The 20069-nt window shown below is 40.5% G+C and overlaps 1 protein-coding gene across 2 annotated transcripts; it reads right to left on the reverse strand.

Annotated features, from left to right (window-relative positions):
- Nucleotides 1–6827: 6827 nt before the first annotated feature.
- On the reverse strand, nucleotides 6828–19367 carry CHRD (chordin). 2 transcript variants are annotated; one of them, XM_075861912.1, is made up of 23 exons: nucleotides 18828–19367; nucleotides 17454–17557; nucleotides 16810–16936; nucleotides 16473–16613; nucleotides 15931–16048; nucleotides 15467–15563; nucleotides 15244–15385; nucleotides 14980–15117; nucleotides 14566–14642; nucleotides 13802–13949; nucleotides 13342–13448; nucleotides 12883–12999; nucleotides 12314–12470; nucleotides 11472–11713; nucleotides 11050–11163; nucleotides 10748–10954; nucleotides 9736–9829; nucleotides 9254–9304; nucleotides 9062–9159; nucleotides 8868–8970; nucleotides 8454–8608; nucleotides 8188–8281; nucleotides 6828–7999 (listed from the first exon to the last, which is right to left on the reverse strand). In XM_075861912.1, exons 1-23 carry the CDS (start codon nucleotides 18955–18957, stop codon nucleotides 7935–7937), a joined length of 2826 nt encoding a protein of 941 aa, XP_075718027.1. In that variant the 5' UTR covers nucleotides 18958–19367; the 3' UTR covers nucleotides 6828–7934. The 2 variants fall into 2 exon arrangements, with proteins under 2 accessions (XP_075718027.1, XP_075718028.1); XM_075861913.1 differs by lacking the exon at nucleotides 18828–19367 and adding an exon at nucleotides 18647–18754.
- Between the last annotated feature and the right edge of the window lie 702 nt (nucleotides 19368–20069).

Consider the following 20069-nt stretch of genomic DNA (forward strand, 5'->3'; position numbering starts at 1 on the left):
ATATATACAGCATGAGAGCGAAGCTCAATACATATATACAGCACCAGAACTAACCTCAGTACATAAATACAGCACTAGAACAAAGCTCTCACATATATACAGCACCAGAATCAACCTCAGTACATAATCTAGCACTAGAACCATGCTCAGTACATATACACTACCGTTCAAAAGTTTAGGGTCACTTACAAATTTCCTTATTTTTGAAAGAAACCACAGTTTTTTTCAATGAAGATAACATTAAATTAATCAGAAATACACTCTATACATTGTTAATGTGCTAAATGACTATTCTAGCTGCAAACGTCTGTTTTTTAATGCAATATCTACATAGGTGTATAGAGGCCCATTTCCAGCAACCATCACTCCAGTGTTCTAATGGTACATTGTGTTTGCTAACTGTGTTAGAAGGCTAATGGATGATTAGAAAATTCTTGAAAACCCTTGTGCAATTATGTTAGCACCGCTGTAAACAGTTTTGCTGTTTAGAGGAGCTATAAAACTGACCTTCCTTTGAGCTAGTTGAGAATCTGGAGCATTACATTTGTGGGTTCGATTAAACTCTCAAAATGGCTAGAAAAAGAGAGCTTTCATGTGAAACTCGACAGTCTATTCTTGTTCTTAGAAATGAAGGCTATTCCATGCGAGAAATTGCCAAGAAACTGAAGATTTCCTACAACGGTGTGTACTACTCCCTTCAGAGGACAGCACAAACAGGCTCTAACCAGAGTAGAAAGAGAAGTGGGAGGCCCCGCTGCACAACTGAGCAACAAGACAAGTACATTAAAGTCTCTAGTTTGAGAAATAGACGCCTCACAGGTCCTCAACTGGCAGCTTCATTAAATAGTACCTGCAAAACGCCAGTGTAAACGTCTACAGTGAAGAGGCGACTCCAGGATGCTGGCCTTCAGGGCAGAATGGCAAAGAAAAACCCATATCTGACACTGGCTAATAAAAGGAAAAGATTAATATGGGCAAAAGCACACAGACATTGGACAGAGGAAGATTGGAAGAAAGTGTTATGGACAGACGAATCGAAGTTTGAGGTGTTTGGATCATACAGAAGAACATTTGTGAGACGCAGAATAACTGAAAAGATGCTGGAAGAGTGCCTGATGCCATCTGTCAAGCATGGTGGAGGTAATGTGATGGTCTGGGGTTGCTTTGGTGCTGGTAAAGTGGGATCTTTGTACAAGGTAAAAGGGATTTTGAATAAGGAAGGCTATCACTCCATTTTGCAACGCCATGCCATACCCTGTGGACAGCGCTTGATTGGAGCCAATTTCATCCTACAACAGGACAATGACCCAAAGCACACCTCCAAATTATGCAAGAACTATTTAGGGAAGAAGCAGGCAGCTGGTATTCTATCTGTAATGGAGTGGCCAGCGCAGTCACCAGATCTCAACCCCATAGAGCTGTTGTGGGAGCAGCTTGACCGCATGGTACGCAAGAAGTGCCCGTCAAGCCAATCCAACTTGTCGGAGGGGCTTCTGGAAGCATGGGGTGAAATTTCTACCGATTACCTCAGCAAATTAACAGCTAGAATGCCAAAGGTCTGCAATGCTGTAATTGCTGCAAATGGAGCATTCTTTGACGAAAGCAAAGTTTGAAGGAGAAAATTATTATTTCAAATAAAAATCATTATTTCTAACCTTGTCAATGTCTTGACTATATTTTCTAGTCATTTTGCAACTCATTTGATAAATATAAGTGTGAGTTTCCATGGAAAACACAAAATTGTCTGGGTGACCCCAAACTTTTGAACGGTAGTGTATACAATACCAGAACCAAGGTCAGTACATATATACAATACCAAAACCAAGCTCAGTACATAAATACAGCACCAGAACCAAGCTCAATACATAAATACAGCCCCAGAACCAAGCTTAGTACATATATACAGTACCAGAACAAAGCTCATACATGTATACAGCACCAGAACAAAGCTCAGTACATATATACAACACCAGCTTAATTTAGTGCAACCCCTGTGGTATATATAGGTTTGTACGGCGTAAAGCTACAGCTCCCAACAATGGTAAGGATATGCTGGGAGATGCGGTTTCCCCAAAAAACAAATCATACCACCCATCATCTCGCGGCAGATCATTACAGTGACTACAGTACTGATTAGAGGCAGAATAAACATTTACATTAAGTGACTCACCGGTGACGTCTCAGATTCTAGTTCTTTTTCTGTTTTCTTCTCCCTCCGGTCCAGACCTCTAAGATGGATTTCTCCCAGCCACTATCCATTTGTACAGTTTTCTGCTCAGATGCCTTCAGCTTCTCACTTTTAAAACATTTCTGCGCCTTAAACGAAGATAAAATTCTATACACCTCTAAATATAATAGTGCCATACACTGCACCTCTAACTATAATAGCACCAAAAACGGTGTCCCTGATTATAATAATACCATACACTGTGTCCCACCCACACACCGTGCCCCCTGTAGATAGTGCCCCCACAGCCACCTTTAGATATTGACCCCATAGAGCCTCTGTAGAGTGCCCTACATAGAAGCCCCTGTAGCTAGTGCCCCACATACAGCCATCTGTAGATAGTGCCCACATATGGACTCCACAGCTGCAAGGCAATAGTGCGAACCACTGAGCCACCATGCTGCCCTACATATACCTTCCCCTACAGATACTGCTCCACATATAGCCCACCTCTGTAGATAGTACCTCACATATAGCCCCCCTGTAGATAGTGCCCCACAGGTAACCCACCCCTGTTTATAGTGTCCCACATATAGCCCACCCCTATAGATAGTGCCCTACAAATAGCTCCCCCTATAGATAGTGCTCCACATATAGCCCACCTCTGTAGATTGTGCCTCACATATAGCTCCCCCTGTATATAGTGTCCCATATATAGCCCACCCCTGTAGATAGTGCCCTACATATAGCTCTCCCTGTATATAGTGCTCCACATCCCCACATATAGACCCCACTGTAGATAGAGCCCCCACTGTAGATAATGCCACTCACAGTTTTAGTAGAAAAAAACAAAAAGTTACATACTCACATGATCCCGTTCCCGCGCCCTCCGGTGGCAATGCAGATCTGCTCTCTTCTGAGAAGATCTGCTGGAGATGATTGATGCAAGTGGCGCTTCGTTGAAAGGCGCTGATTCGCAGGGCAGAATGACTTTCTCCATCAACGCCTTTCAACCACGGAAGCAGCTCGATGATGTCATCACGCTGCTAGAGTTGTTGAAATGCACTGATTGGCGGGGCAAGTCATTTTACCCTGTCAAACAGCGCCAGTGTAAGACATCCATTTAGCGCTAATGCATTTATTTGTACCTGCCTGCTATAGATGCAGGTACAATTACTGCAAGAGGGGGTGGCTGTTGCTATCACCGGGGCCCTGTCCGGTGCTAGTGACGCCACTGGGCATAAGAGGGCCTGTGCTACCCAGCCCATAAATGTTACAGGCTCGTCGGCGCGGGCCCCGTAGTAGCGTCGCTACCACTGTAGCAGCCATAACGGCTGCTAGCGGCGCCACCGGGCATATAGGGGGCGTGTCGGCTGGAGGCACGGGCCCCCTCAAGCCGTGGGCCCCGTAGCAGCCGCTACGGCTGCTACAGCGGTAGTTGCACCACTGGTCCCGTGTGGAAAACATCACTCCCTTCCCTTCAGGCACCTCCAACATACAGTCCCATGTGCAAAACTTCATTCCCCTCTATTCAGCCCCATTCAACATACAGTTCCACATTAAAAAAAACAACAACATAATTTCTCTCCTTTCATCCCTTTCCAACATACAGTATTATGTGCAAAACTTCCTTTCCCTCCCTTCAGACCCCTCCAACATACAGTCCAATGTAACAAAAATGTAATTTCCATCCCTTCAGCCCCCTCCAACTTACAGTCTAATCCTGCAATCCCTCACTCCTCCCTCTTTACGGTACACACGTAGATGCACTGCTGCTTCCTGTTATAAACAGTACAGTTATCTGGGGGGCCCCACCTTTTCTCTCAAGAGGCCCCAACCCTTGCTGTGATAGCCTACCTAGAAGGAGCACAGCCAAGACTACAGGGGTTGGGTGACTGACTGACTGACTGACCCATGCAGAGACAGGTCAGAGAGGTGGTGGAGGAGCTACAGAAGCCCGGGATGAGGAGGAAAGCGACCCACTGCAGACAATGGCCCATCTGGCATTTGCCAGAATTGCCAGATGGGCAGTCCGATCCTGACTGGAACCTGGAATGAGATGACCTAAAAAAATGTCTATTATTTCTCAATTGTCAAGTCTTCAGGCACTAGAATTGTCAGATCTTATTAAATAATAAAACATTTGATACAGGCCATTAAAAAAAAGACAAAAACACAAAGAAAAGACAAATAGATAAATACCCAATAGAAACCTCACTGTGACCCCCACACATGTTGGAGTCTTACCCCGACCATGAAAATGTTACATTTATTACCATAGAACTTACCAAATCTTTCTCCTGTTCTCCTCTATAGAGGAGTCTTAATGAAAATGTAAGATGCTATCGAAATTTTATTATAGATGGTGTTATAGATTATACTACTATAGATGGTATTAATGTTGTTATTCCTGATGTTATTATATATGGCCTAGATGTTACCATTGTTGTCCTTGTAAAGACTGCCCCTAAATAAAACATTTTATTTAGTATTAGCATAATTCCAGAACAGTTCTGTAATGAAAATATAATTACTGAAAAGCACTACCCTCTACTTATAATAATGGATAGTAGATGTTATCAATGATTTAGCCATAGAAAACAATTGTACAGTAAGAGATAAGACTGACATATTTGTCATGGTCTGAGACATCTTTATAGGCATGATGATGTCATAATATATTAGAACTATATCATGATATCACAGGAAGCATGTGTAAATGGACCACGCCCAGATTCAAGATGATGTAAACACAGGAAGTGTGTATAGATCCGCCATGTCTAGATTGTATGCCTAGATTGACATCACAAAAAGTATGTTCTGATTCAATTCCAGACAGTGATGGAGAGATGGATCCACCATATTCATAACAGTTTCTGATACTTTCTTGTTTCTATTCAGTGCCAACACTATAATATAATACACACATCCAGCATATGAAGTATAATGATATTCATTTCACTCAGCACTAAAAATGTTCTACAGCTGCAATATTTAATCTATTATAGTATTTTTTTTTTATAAATAAAATATGTTCTTGTAATTCCTTAAAGGAGAGCAAAATAGGTTGTCCACCCCGAACCGTAGGAGAAGACATCAATATTTGATTGGCTAGGTTCTGAATCAGGACCCCCGCAAATAAGCAGAATGAAGGCGCCACAAACCATTTGTTCTGTACATAGACACAGCGGCTCATCTGTATAGGTGTCTGTGCCTGGTGATGCTGCTCTGACCCCCACCAATCACATATTGATAACCTATCCTGAGGATAAGCAATCAAATTTAAATCCTGGGAAATTTCTTTAATCCAAACGTGAACATTTTTGTCATGGGATTTCACACCAACTTTTTTACTCTGTACGAACGGATTCAAGTTTTTTAGTGAAATATAAGATGAACTACAAACAGCATGCTTTAGAAAAAAAATTAATGTTCCAAATATATGTTTCCATGGAGTAATTTGTAGGCAGAAAAAGTCTGATGTGTAATCCGCGTAAAAAACCATATGCGTTTTCTAAGCTGTTTTTATTATACACGCATATTTTGAAGTGTTTTTTTGCCACTATTTTATGCTAATTTTTTTAATACACTGTACGGAAATACCTGTGGGGTATGTTTAAGAATGTACTGGCCAAAAAATATGTAGTGCGTATTTTGTGCGTGTTTACACATACAAAAACACTCAAACGAGCAAGCAAGCATTTTTTGGTATGATTTTAAAGCCTCCCATTAGCTACAATGGGAAATTTGTCGCATTTTCGGAGCGGAAAACGCACCAAAAATTTACATGACTCTTTTTTATTGCAATGTGTAATTTAATTGCATCCACGTACAAAAACGTTGTATGCACTAACAGTGTTTATTCCCATTGAAGTCAACTGGAAGCACTGTACTTTCAGAAAGCTTTTGATATGTCATAGAGACATGTCAAAAGTTTTGATCTGTGGGGTCTGGGTACTTAGACCCACACGGTCGCCAAAACAATGGGGTAGAAACACAGCCTCAGAGGCGTAACTTGAAGCTCCTGTTCCCTAATGAAAAATAAATAACAGGGCTTCCCATCTACCATATGTTATTTATGATACTTATGTGGCAGATGGGACTTTGGGCCCCCACAAGCATCAGGGCCTGGGTGCAACTATTGACCTCTGCACCCTCTATAAATACGCCTCTGTATATGACAGTATTACAGCAAGCCCCTTCCAAAGACAGACTCTGTAGCATGCTCCTTCTCCATTGTAGGTTTGGGACCCTCTAAATAAAAAAGCTGTTTTTCCACAAAAATATTCCTAGCCATTATTTTCAAATGTTTATAAAGATAAAAACAATGTAGAGCATACATGTCACGTGGCGGCATCACATTTGTGTGAATGAATGTTGAAGTAAATTCGACTTATTTTATACAGTGCTAAAGCTTTTAGGTGATGCAGTCACATAGCAATTCACCAAGTTTACATGCCGCTGCGGGCATTTTGTGGCACTGGTGGAAATTTTATGTCACTATATATCAGTAAGATACATTTTCAACTAAGTTGCAAGTTCCTGAATAGAATAAAAAAGTTGGTTATCCTGGAAAACCCCTTTAAGCATTTTCTGATCCTCCATCAAGCTCACTATACTCTTAAAAAAGAGTCCATAAATAGATGGAACATTTTCAGCAGTTTATTTCAGTTTAATAAATACATTCAACATTAATAATTAAATTGCACAGTGGGTGCATCCACCAAAAACACTATAAATAATACACATTCCTCAAAAGTGTTTGTGGGGAAAAAAACCATAACAGATACGCGTGTATGTTCATACATTCACCAAATATACCCACACTATGCATGTACATATGTACATATAGTTTATCCCACAACCCCATTGTAATGTTTGTCACACAACTTCTCATTCAGGACTGCAAAGGATTTCATGTCTCTGAAACTATGTCTGTTGAGCGTATACAGCCTCCACATATTCAGAAAATCTCCCAAAAGTGTGTGCTGCTTCTAGGATCATTTTTGGAATTGACCTCTCTTGGTCTTGGAGGTGGTAGAACTTAGATTTGCTTCTATACAACACATAAACTAATTTGTAAAAGGTTAAGGTGTCATCTGTTATAGTCTAACAGGCACCTTAATAAATCATCCGATGTCCTCACTGTGATAAGCAAAACACAATACTGGGGGTAATGAAGTCCTGTAGTTCTGCAATTATTTATAACACCTAATCGCCAGGGGAAGCATTGGTTAAAGTTTCAACATTACAGAGTCCTGCAGTTGTCTAGAAACTGAATTGTCGAGAGATTTTTTTGGGCACCAGAGAGTCTTGTCGAAACCCACAAAGTCTGCAGTTGTCTTGAGATAATTACCAGATGATTTCACAGAGTTCTGCACTATCTGAAGAAGCTTGCCACAAGCAGATATCACATCTGCCATGCAGTAGTCTTGGAGCGAAATTAGCCGAAACAAGGTATTACCTCACAGATTCATGTAGATGCTTTGACACGCAGTAGCCAGGAAAAAACAGTGACATCAGAGAGTCTGGCAATTCTCCTGAGGCTTACCAAAGGCAGATAAGTCCTTCAGATGTCATAAAATGGATTTGTTACAATCTCAAAGTTCTGTAAAGGTGGAATAGATGCGGCGTCACAGATCACTGCAGTTACTCTAAATTGTTTTGCCAGGGTTGAGTGTCACATCAAAGTCCAGCAGTTGTATTCGAACACAACTTTTTACAGGGATTTTCTTATCCAAGTCCTAACAGTATTCTTCTTACAGATCTAGTAGCTCCATGTACTCACAGGCACCTCAGATTTGAATTTCTCTTCTTCATCCACGCTGTCACCTGTATAAGACACAATGCAGTTTGTTGAAGAATAGCAACACATAGTAGAGGAGCTTTATAAAAAATGGTTACTATGGGCAAAACCTACACTTTTCTCTTGCCCTAGTTTTGATAAATCTCCCTAATGTCTGTACTAGTGAAAGGAATAGGATTTACAGCACTGGAGATTCTAGTGGTGAAAGACTCACCTTGGCAGTCATTGCAGCAAATGTTGTCTGGCTTTCCACTACATTCAGGGTCAGTGCATTTCCATTTCTGTTTTTCACATTGGGGAACCCCATCCTATGAAGATAAATAGAAATTAGATATTGTACAGAGACAGTCAAATGTGTATGCTGTGTGTGTGCACTGTATCATATTTATTATCACACGCCTTATTCATCTTCCTTCACTTGCTTTTTTAAACTCACTATTTTCTGTCTTCCACTGATTTTCTACCATTTTGCCCACTTACCACACAAACGCAGGTGACACATTTCACCACACCATATGTTGGCACTGTGGGATTCCACTTCTCATTGTTTGAATACAGCTGACCCATAACTTTGCACTGTCGTGGTTCATCAGATTGCATTCTGTCTGCCAACTCCAAAGGGTTTTTTTCTTCAACTGTGTAGGAGAACAGTATATTAGTCTCATACCGTATATTTAGGATATGTATACAGTGGTGATCTCCATAGAACAAATAAATAATTCTCTACGCAAAATTATCATAATTCATGCTGTAAAAACTGAAATATTAGAGAAGGGCTAAGGAAGCCTCTCATGGTAAACACTACCTTCTATACTATTAATGCCCTTGTTGTATTTTCCTCACTGGTCACCACAGTTTTCAAGAAATTTGATTATAATAAACACCTATTCCCACCTGGGCATTTCTTGCAGCAGTCCATTGGGTTAGCACGGATAGGATTGGCACAAGTTAGCCGTGGACAGGTTTCTCGCACACAGTGTAAGTCTTGTGAGGAACTCTGTGGTAAGGAAGCAGATGGGTCAGCGGAGCTGTGGCACATACTGGTAGGAAAGAGAGAGAGAGAGAGCAAGAACAGTAGAAAATCTCACCTTGCACGAACAAGTTGCACATAATACCAGGCCAAAAGGTTCAACAACAGGATGCCAACGTGTGCCAGCTGCCCTCCATAAGCCATTAAAATAGCAACCTGAAAGGGAGTAAATTAGTTATGTAAATAGGTGTGGCAGAAATTATTTATGGTACCTGGGAATAAAGACAAGAAAATGACAGAAAAGTCTCACCTTCATTTTGAGGTCTTCCATTTTTTTTCACTTCTTTGTTTTCTTTTTTCTCTGTAAAGAAAAATTTCAGGAGATGTTGAAGTATCACTAAATAAACTGTGATGTAAAGTATTAAAGAGCACTTCAAAAAAGGGTGCAAAATTCAAGTCTCCTTGAGTATCCAAGCAGCGCTCCAAGCTAAGAAACTGGATCTTTATTCACCCATAAAATGTTTCAGCCCCTGTAATAGATAGGGGCTCCAGTATACAAACTAAAATGTTGCTTGGGTGATTAAATATTAAGTTTATTCCCTAAAATTTGAGTATTGCCCTTCTTCTTTATCTGTGTTTTGGGATCCTTTCGATTCCAAATTGTTGTATTACCGTATATACATTTATTACTATTACATTATTACAGATATGTTCCTTATGAATTCTGTAACATTCCCGCCATCATGTAAATATTCTAATTTCTAAGTATTCTCATATTAAGGTTTCACTTACCTTCACACACTGGACAGCATTGATCAGGCAACTGAATGGGTTGGGTGCAGTTTACAGGTTGACACACAATGGGATCACAGATAACTGTGCGCTTCTGAAAAAAGGAGATGAGAACCAGTTAATAAAGCTGTGTCAGGTCATAGTAAATTAGAATTGCGTCAAGCGGATGCAAGCCTACATTATATGTATGGCTAGGCTAACTACCACTGAAGTACAAAGTTTAAATATGATCTGAGTTGAAGTTATAGTTAGCTTGAGGAATTAAGCAAACGTAATAACCCTGTGCACGTACAGAGAAACACCCAGACCACAGATATAGAGCAAAATAAATATATTACACATATTTCTCTCCTTTTGGGGCCAATCCCATACATATTGAGACATGGCAAATAATCTGTAATTGCATTACTGCAAGTTTAATGTATGCCAGATGCCTCTGCTGACCTGAGTGATAGAGCTTTTACAATTTAGGACAGAGAAGCAAAGCTGTTAGAGATCACACGGCTCATTACTAATAACTGTATGCAATGAAAAAAAGGTACCATGTACCATTGAAAAACCACCCAGATTAATCAATATATTTACACAGGACACATTGATAGCATATCGATGTATGTTGTGATTAACTGTAAATTAAATAAGAATGACAGATTAGAGAGCTTCTGCAGTATTGCAGAGATGCAGGGGTTAAATTGGGTGGATACAATATATAGTCACATGGACCTCATAGCCAGATGTCTGCCTTTAAATCCCTACTGTGATTCACACCATGTTTGGCCCATCCGTCAGGCATTAAAAAGAAAAAAAAGTCACAAACGTATTCTTTAACATACCCATTTTGCCTACATTTGATTGGTTTCTCTCAGGATACCGTCTTTTTTGCTGTACTGAATAGTGTAGCTGTGGATTACTACTACATGTGGCTTTTGAATACAGTTGGCTATACATCAAAACAGTATAAAAAGATGTATACCACAACCAGTTCAGATACACAGTACAACATAATCCTCACCTGACAGCTGCAGACAGAGCACTTCTTGTCATAGTCAGGGGCCCATCGACTTCCATGAGCCCTGAGTTTTCCTTCAAAATAGCAGGATCTTGGATCTTTCCGGAGATCTTCGGGGTGACGAACATTAGCCTTATCACTTGACTCACGCTCAATGTCTTCAGGGGACTGTGTAGCACCTCCTGATTCACAGCTGTTTTGGATATGCACCTGTCAGATAAGGGGATATAAAGTATTAAATACAATTTCTCACAGTTTATCGCAGTTTTACATTAACAACATTTATAACAGCCTGAACTACTTACCCGACCCCGAATCTCTCCACGTGGGTTTAGTTTTGTGCTGACTTGAATGAAGGCTGTTCCGCTGTTGAGGTGTCTAAACAGCTCCAGATCGAGGTCTTTAACGCTACCCTGAGCCTATAAAAAGTTAACGTTAGAATATGATGGTTCTATAATTTTTTGATGAAAAAGGCACTAGAAATCAAAAATATAAGAGATGGGAGTTCCCTAACATTTATTCTTACCAGGAGTTTTAATTCTACTTGTTATTTTACAAGATACCTAAATAAAGGTAATTTACAAAATGTAAAATGTGTTATTTAGTGTACGGGGGACTTAATGGTTACCAAATCTTCTCCTGGAAACATGTTTATGTTCGCAATTAATGGAAAATTATGCAACTGGTAAACAGGTGTCAGAACGCAACTTAACAACCTCAATCTTACCTCTGAACCATAGAAACCTTTCAAAAGCCTCTTGTGTCCGTGAGAGCTCTCGCTGACCTCACCCAGTTCAGCAAATCCATGCAAGTGAGCATTAAGTGCGGCATCCTCCGCACGCCCCAGGCCAGTCACTACAATCTGATAGTGCAGGTGACAATGCTCATCCAGGGATACCCACGCATGGCCTGCTGATCCTGTCTTGAGCGGTGGTGACACAAACTGACCAGCCAGGGGTATTGGACTCTCTGCATTGGCAAAAAACAAAAAAAAAGACACAATAAATTCCAAGCAGATATATGCTTCAAAATGAAGACAGACGCTATGATTCTCATTAACAGACATACAAAGGGTAGCAAGTGACGGATTCCTTGTCATGAACCACCTTCCTATGTGTAGAACAGATAATATGAGATTTGTGCAAGTGGGAGGGCTGGAAAAAGGAGGGAAAATGAAGAACATGTCGATGAAGGGGGGAGAAAAGAAAGACTAAGGAGGAAAAAATCTCAAGAGGCAAAAGAAGGAGAAAGGGAAGGATTACATTTAGAGAACTTGTGTAGTCCTCAAAAGGAAACATGAAGGTAGCAAATTTAATCTAAACCAGGGTGCAAAGTTGTTCAGGACCACGGACACATGGACACAATATGATAAAGGAAAAATATCAGATCTCCGTTTTACTTGTGTGTCTTTTTTATTCACTCATATATAGCATGAAGACAGGTTATAAGGAGGGCTGCATTTTTTACCATTATTATATTACTTCAATACAGTTTATTCACAAAGAACATAGGGAAGTAGATGGTAAAACAAAGTAAAGGAAAATATCAGGTAATGATTTTCAAACTCACCCTCATGTCTGGCCCACAATCCACTATACTGCAAAGGTGTAATTTGCCCCCTTAGTTCGCCTTCTGGGAAATCCTTTGTGGCAACATTAAGGAATAGCTCACTCTGAAGCAGCATATGCAGTTCTCTGGCATTGGCACCTGTCCAGAATCCCCAAGCCTGTTTTGTAGAAAAAATAAACTTATATCAAACATTACGCATGCTGTTATATATAAGCTGTGGTCCCAAGATCTGAAGTTCCTGTATATATAATGTATGTCTAATCTGGTTAATTGGTTTGCTATGAAGTCTGCCCTAGTGTGTATGAGATAGGGAAATCAAATAGTGAACCCACTGGGGATAAGGACTAATGTTAAGTCCTTAAGAAGGAAACCCACTTTTTGCAGCAGCTCTCCTGTTTGGTTAATAGAGGGGAGCCTCAGGAGGGTCAACCTGTCTAATTCACACACTTTATGTGTTATTAGATCAATCAGAGACTATCCTCTCTAAATACATTTTACGTTCTGAATACTACTTTAAACTGTTCTTTTATATGGCTCTAAACCATACAACATCTATTCCTTGCTGTTACCTTTCCATCATGGTAGTCGTTTGTCAGATCATGCAGAATGTTTCTCTTAATCTTCCGTCGAGGTTTAGTCTCCAAGGTCACTGCTGTCACTGCACTCATAATACCAGCAACTTGAAGCTGTAAACAGACAACATGCATTATAAAGGCTTATTCACACGACCATATGAAGATTCACCATATTACGTCCAGAAAACATCATTGTAAATGGGCATATTTTCATCTGTATGGAGTTCCGTAGGCATGTTCGTATTACGGCTGTTTGTACACTCGTACATATTCTCAGAAATCATCAAGAATAAAATCCTCTACTGTGACAACTGAATAATAGGGATCTAATATGAATCCAAATGGCCTGTTTTTTTTAGAATCATATTACGGATGCAAATATTTTGGGTTTCCAATGACTTCTATGAATTTCAATATAAGCGAATTGAAATTCCCAAAGACTATACAGCGTACCTCGTACTCCAATGTTCCATTTTCATGCAGTGTGATGGATGCTGAGCCCACTGATCCTGTCTTTGTAGGGTTCAAAGCATCCCCTCCTGACAATACACTCTGCAGCGCTACAGTAGAAGATGACATGTGTAAGTGTCCAAAAGTAACATTTATATATGAAAATAAATACATAAAAAAAGAAGACTTCTTCAGAATTTACAATTTATAGCTCATTGCACACCAATCACATTAGTCCCAGCACCTTACTTTCTGCTATATAAAGAGTGAAGGACATCACTATAAGAATTGTGATAGTTATACACTAAATGTTGTGGTTCTTGTTTTTGGGGTACATTTAAAAAGTAAATTGGAAATAAAAAAAAAATATCTGAGTTCATAAAACCTAATATATTCCAAAAATATTCACCTGCACATTTTACATTTTGACACATCAAACTGTTTTGTGAAGTATTTTACTTACTGTCACATGACTTTCTGACAATGATAGGTCCTGAAATGCGTTGTCCATGTCTTCCTTCTGTCTGTACTGCAATCTCTAAATGCCCCTGTGCAAGCCATTGCATTTCACGGCTGGAGAGATCTGGTAAGACCTCTGCAAAGTCTGTCTCCTATATGATCATGGGCAGTGAGTAAAAAAAGCAAGGCAAAATTAAACAAGAAAGAAAAGAGATGTAAGGGTATGTGCACACACACTAATTACGTCCGTAATTGACGGACGTATTTCGGCCGCAAGTACCGGACCGAACACAGATCAGGGAGCCGGGCTCCTAGCATCATACTTATGTACGATGCTAGGAGTCCCTGCCTCGCTGCAGGACAACTGTCCCGTACTGAAAACATGATTACAGTACGGGACAGTTGTCCTGCAGCGAGGCAGGGACTCCTAGCATCGTACATAAGTATGATGCTAGGAGCCCGGCTCCCTGCACTGTGTTCGGTCCGGTACTTGCGGCCGAAATACGTCCATCAATTACGGACGTAATTAGTGTGTGTGCACATACCCTCATAGTCATACACACACCAAGTATGAAACCTTCACAAAACAAATGATTTATAATACTCAGTGTTTTATATTATGCGACATATGTGTTTTATATATATATATATATATATATATATATATATGTGTGTGTGTGTGTGTGTGTGTGTGTGTGTGTGTCTTATATACATATATGATAAATATAACTTTTTTAAACACTGACAGTCCATCTGCATATGACTCACCTGTGCTGTAATATTAGCATAGATCTCTCGTATAACATGATTCTGATGTATGATTTGCACAGTTATTAACATTCTTTCTGAAACGGAAAAGAAAAATTGGAAATCTCAATACATATTCTCACTTCCAAAGTCACTCACCTCTTCCCATTAGTGATCCCAGTTCTATGGAAAATCCCAGCATTTTTTTTATCATTTACATTTTCCCCATCATACTGTACTGATCGACGGTACAGCTTCATCTTTTAAATGTCCTGTTTCAACACCAAGAAGAATGGACTTCTAAGACTGGGGAATGTTTTCTGCCAAGTACATTTTACTGGCTTCTATAGATTCCCTTAATAAATACATTTAAACTCCTCTGCATCTCCTAACTCCTTCCTTGATGGCAATACATTAGAGGTCTGTTGATCTCACCTCGTTCTCCTCCCTGGATTCCTCTGAGCATAAGGATAAAGTGCAGATTGTCATCCACATCACTAAGTGTCAGCATTGCAAGACCTCGTTCAATTGCTTCCCCAGGGGAGTCCGGTGTTAGGAGGGCACTAAAAGACTCTGTTAGAAATAAAAGTCACATTTTATTACTTTCCAGTTTCACATCTTAATCACAGAACAGTTTTAGCCAATACTATTTATTCAAGTTTTTTATACGCATATAAAAATGAATTAATAGTTATTTACCTGAAAACAAAGCTTTGTGACGAATTATCTTGCCAGATATTTCAGGTTCAGAAAGAGTTGTTGTCACCAACGAAACAAGCATTTGTCCCAAACGCAGAAGATGTAGAGAAGAGCGAGGAATTGACCTCCATATACCACAGATCTGGTTAAAAAAATCTTGTTAGCAAAAGGAAAGTGTGGTAGTGCATAAAAATAAATAAAATAATAATATGTATTTACTTACTGTATCACTTTGTGGGTACCCTACTCTGTGTACAGGATGCTCAAACAGCACATTACCATCAGAATCTGAGAAACGAACACGGGAAAGACTATCCATCCTTAAAGGGAAAAAAAATTGCAAAAAGTGAGATAAACAAAATAATAAGATTCTCCGTCTAAACTTATGTATAGGAATGACATGGGATAATGCTGCCAAATTGTAATCCCACTACTCTTCTATCAGCACAGTGCCATCCAACCATAAGCTAAGTGATGCCCAACAGCCTGGGGATTCACTACCAAACGACCGTAGTCTTTTCAAGGGGGTTGTTAGAGAGCGCCTCTCTAGTAACCAGTCTCATATTATAAATAAAATATGGCTTCTCCTACAGCCACATTAGTCATATATTTGTTAAAATAAATGTAGGTGGAGAAACTTCTTAATATGAAGATTAAGAGAAATTGTAGAATGATATTAACACATACCCTTTGTAGGTGATGGAGAAGAGCAAATTGGAACGCTGTAAATTAAATTTAGCCTTAGCAAGACCACTGTTAACTGGGGGCCACACACGACTGGAAGCAGTCAAAAATGCCACATACTCTGTCAAAATAAACACAAGCATGAATACAACACAACCCATAATAGCTCAGTACAACTGAAAAAATAGCATAGTATTATGTAACTGGATAACTGAAGAAGATTCAGAGCTGCATACTGGTTTGCTTGAATGATTTGAAATGTTTACATATAAAATGTAACAATGTATATAAAAAACAATAATACATAATATTAAACGCTTGGAATAAGTAATATATGCTTAAAAAAGTACCTAAAGAGTTAAAATTGGGGATCTGATCTCTGTTCACAAACCATTGTGCACATTTGGCTCCTGTCCCTAGGCCACACTCCATGTCTTAATAAGCTAAAGCTGTATTAAGTCTGTATTCAAGAACACTTTATGACTATATGTTTTTCATAAAAACATAAACTTGTATTCCTTTATTAATATCTTTGCAGATATTACCTGTGCGGCTTTCTTCCACACTGACGTCATCAGAGCCTAGGTAGGAGCGATCATTATAAAGATCGTCATCTTTTTCTTGGAAATACTCAAACTCATCAAAAATAAATTCCGATTTTTTCAGAGGGGGAAGGGGAGGAAGAGCTGCGTAAAAACAGGAAAAAAAAGTTAACACTGAATAAAAGGGTTGCATAAGTTGGCAAGAAAAAGACTAGTACATTGTTCAGGAGAGAAATATGGAGAGACTTTTACAGATCATCCTTTAGAATTGTGACAAGAAAATGATGAAGTTGAGAGTAAAAAGAACAAAAAGAGGACTTCAAAAGTCTACAAGTCTTACTTTTGGGACAAACCCGACAGCACTGGCCAGGGATTTCAATGGGATTAGCACAGGTGGGTGTAGGGCAGTGACTCTTAATGCTCTTACAACTGATCTTCCCAGATTCTTTACCCCAACGGTTCCGTTGCTTAAAATAAAAACAAAAGAGACAAAGTTTTACAGGAGTAACAACTGTATCCTCTGGTCACAAGCGTGAGACTAAAGTAGTGCGACATGAAAGAAAAGTGAAGTTGAGTTGTCTTCTTGCCCTGGAGCTGGTCTTTGTTGAAGGCCTTCCAGCATGTCATCTTTAACCAGGAGATAATACGTTTATAATGACTGACTACATCTTTCTATTACCACCCACTAATTGCCACAATCCAAGCCTTCCAATATACAATACAAAGACTTCCTCTTAACACATTACTGCCCGCTCCTACTGTCCTCCTAATTCATTATGCATCTAGTCATTAGCCATCAATCACTGGCCGTTCTTTACTCCCTTCTGAACAGCCAGCCTTCTTTCTATGCCTAATGGCTACTGATTGTTTATTCCTACAACTACCTGTAGCTACATCTATACATACATATATGTACCACATTTATTTCACCTATGAGTTATTCGAGTTTTTCATTATTTGTCCCTTGCTGGAACCATTCCTTACCGCTTCACAACGGCACACCACACAGTAGGCTACTCCAAATGGTTTTCCCAGGTCTGGATGCCACGTATCTTCGAGAGAGTACATTTTATCTCCAAGATAACAACCTAAATGGACAAAAGTACATGTAGAAGTAAATATAATATTTTCCACGGTGTTGCATCATTTACAACAATGACTAAAAACAAGGAGGGACAGTTGTTACACACAATACATTGAAGACCACAAACAGTGGATAGAATATGTAGCTTGCCTCCTCTCCCTTCTGGAATATATTACAGTGAGGTTGGCTGCTCTGTGTGGACTGATTCCTGGCAGAGGTTGCGGGCGTGTGAGAAGAATATTCCGGAGACAGGCGCTGCCTCTGAGGGTCCGTAACCAAACAATAAACAAAATGCTGCTCTAACTGCAACCTACAATGTATGCTAACCCCTGCATAGCCATGCTAAACCGCAAATAAATCACTATGTATAACATGCACTACCAACCAACGCAGGAGACATGAATATCCGAGAATATGACAGGATATAGTGCTCTAGTAAGAGCTCAAATTGTGCATTCAGAAATAGGCAATCTATGGATTCTACAAGTTTCATCAAGCTCAACCAGGGAGGTTCTGAGGAGACTTGTAGTTCCACAACATCTGGAACCATAAATGTCCAAAACTAAAGAGGATTCTGCAGCTCATGGGGGACATGCCGGGCCGCCTGCAGTTGGTGACACTTCTTAAATTCTGTGAACCAGGCGCTGCCTCTGGTTATATTACACTTGTAAGGAATTTAAGGGGAAAATGTGACACAAAGTGCAGAACCCCGAATATCCGACTGGGACATGACTGAATGAAGCTCTGGCAGCTGAAGAGCTCTGTGTAATGGGGCTGAGTTACATAAACATTCCCTCATAGCAACTAAAAAGCAATGGTCTTCCTATGGGAGCCATTACTGTGACAGAACATTCCCTGCCTCTCCTCAGTGGATCTGCTCCGTATATAATAATAATAATGATGATGATAATAATAATAATAATAATAATAATAATGATGATAATAGCAGCAGCACTTCTGCTACAACCGCTACCCACCACAGCTCAGGGGCCACATTCACAACAATTCCTAAGATACAGATGTAGCTGAGCTGAATCTGTTTGGGGCTGCATGGCCTATGAATGTCTGAGGTAAAATAACTCGATAGGTTTACCTGTAGTTCTATTTAAAACCACCTCTAACACATTGTCATATTAGAAGGAGTTCTGCAAATGACAAACAAAGCTCTGCTGCATGTGTAAGTCAGAAGATGGGGAAGACCTTCGCACCCCACCATCACCTGCTGAACCACGCACACAGCACACAACATGACAGGGACTCGCAGTGCCACTCACCGATCTGTGACTTGGATGGCAGAAGATCCTGCTCAGGTTTGATGGGGAGAAAAACTTTACGTCGTGAAGCATCAGCAGCCAGTATCCACAGAGTGAGCAGCGGCAGGAGGTGGGCGAATGATACCTCCATGATACCCCGCTACAGTCAGAAGGTGTCCAGTCCCCTGTACCCTCCCTGCTGTTCAGTCACCAATGCGTGGGGCACGTCTTCTCCTTGTGTTCCGGTGCCCCTGTCACTCTCCCTGTACCAGGTCACTGTCCAGAGGGCACAGTTCAGTGCAGTCGTTGAGGTACCTTCTGATAGCTGAGAGGGTCAAGAGCTGGATTTATAGGGAAGGGCGCTGCTAGCAAACAAAGCCCCCCCGCCCGCCCCTCTTGCCGAAGTATATTGCACTCACTCTGAGGGTTGATGAGTCGCCCAGCGGGGTCTCAGCCCGAGGAAAGTGTCTGTTAACAACATTGAACAGCCCAGCGGGGCGCAGCGGGGACTCCGGGCTCCCCCCCAAGCCGACACACTCAGACACAGCATCCTGACTCAGCCTGGACCCACCCAGGAGAGAGGGAAGAGGATGAGCACAGAAAGAGAGAGGGACACACACAGACAGGGAGAGCAAGTATTGGGAGACACATGTGGAAATATTCATCATACCATGGTATGGGAGAATGACAAGGATGATGGAGACTGTGGGACATTATATGCAGCACTTCTCCAGAGTGGAATCATGCTGACTGATCCAGCCTTATTAATATCATGTATATAGACCAACATGTACATCACTCACATCAGTCTCTGTCTCCACTAAATGTTTTTCAAATCTGAGGGAGTCGGATATAAAAAGTAAGGATTGGACTTACTCTATCCTTTTAGATTGTCCTCAAGGACATAATGCCTGAGAAGTAGGACTATGAGGGCTGCAGGTTCTTGCACTATAATGGCTCTATAAGGTCCAGCAGAGAACATGCCCATTTCTATCTGACTTTAGGCCAGATCTCTTGCTGCTGGGGTCTACCACTTTTTTGGGTACATTTAGAAATAAGCTATTAGTCCTTACAGGTGGTATGACATGAGTGTGCAATGCAAAGAGGACATGTTCCTGTTCTGTACAGTTGTAGGTTGAGCCCTCAGAATCATTCCCTCGGAGGGGCCCAGTCTGACCCTGAGTACTATCAATGGCGCTCTCACTATCCGGTAATGAATTCTGAGAAGCAACCAGAGAAAACCACCACAAGTGGAGGGAGAAC

This window comes from Rhinoderma darwinii, chromosome 4 (genome assembly GCF_050947455.1).
Source record: "Rhinoderma darwinii isolate aRhiDar2 chromosome 4, aRhiDar2.hap1, whole genome shotgun sequence".
NCBI classification, from domain to species: domain Eukaryota; kingdom Metazoa; phylum Chordata; class Amphibia; order Anura; family Rhinodermatidae; genus Rhinoderma; species Rhinoderma darwinii.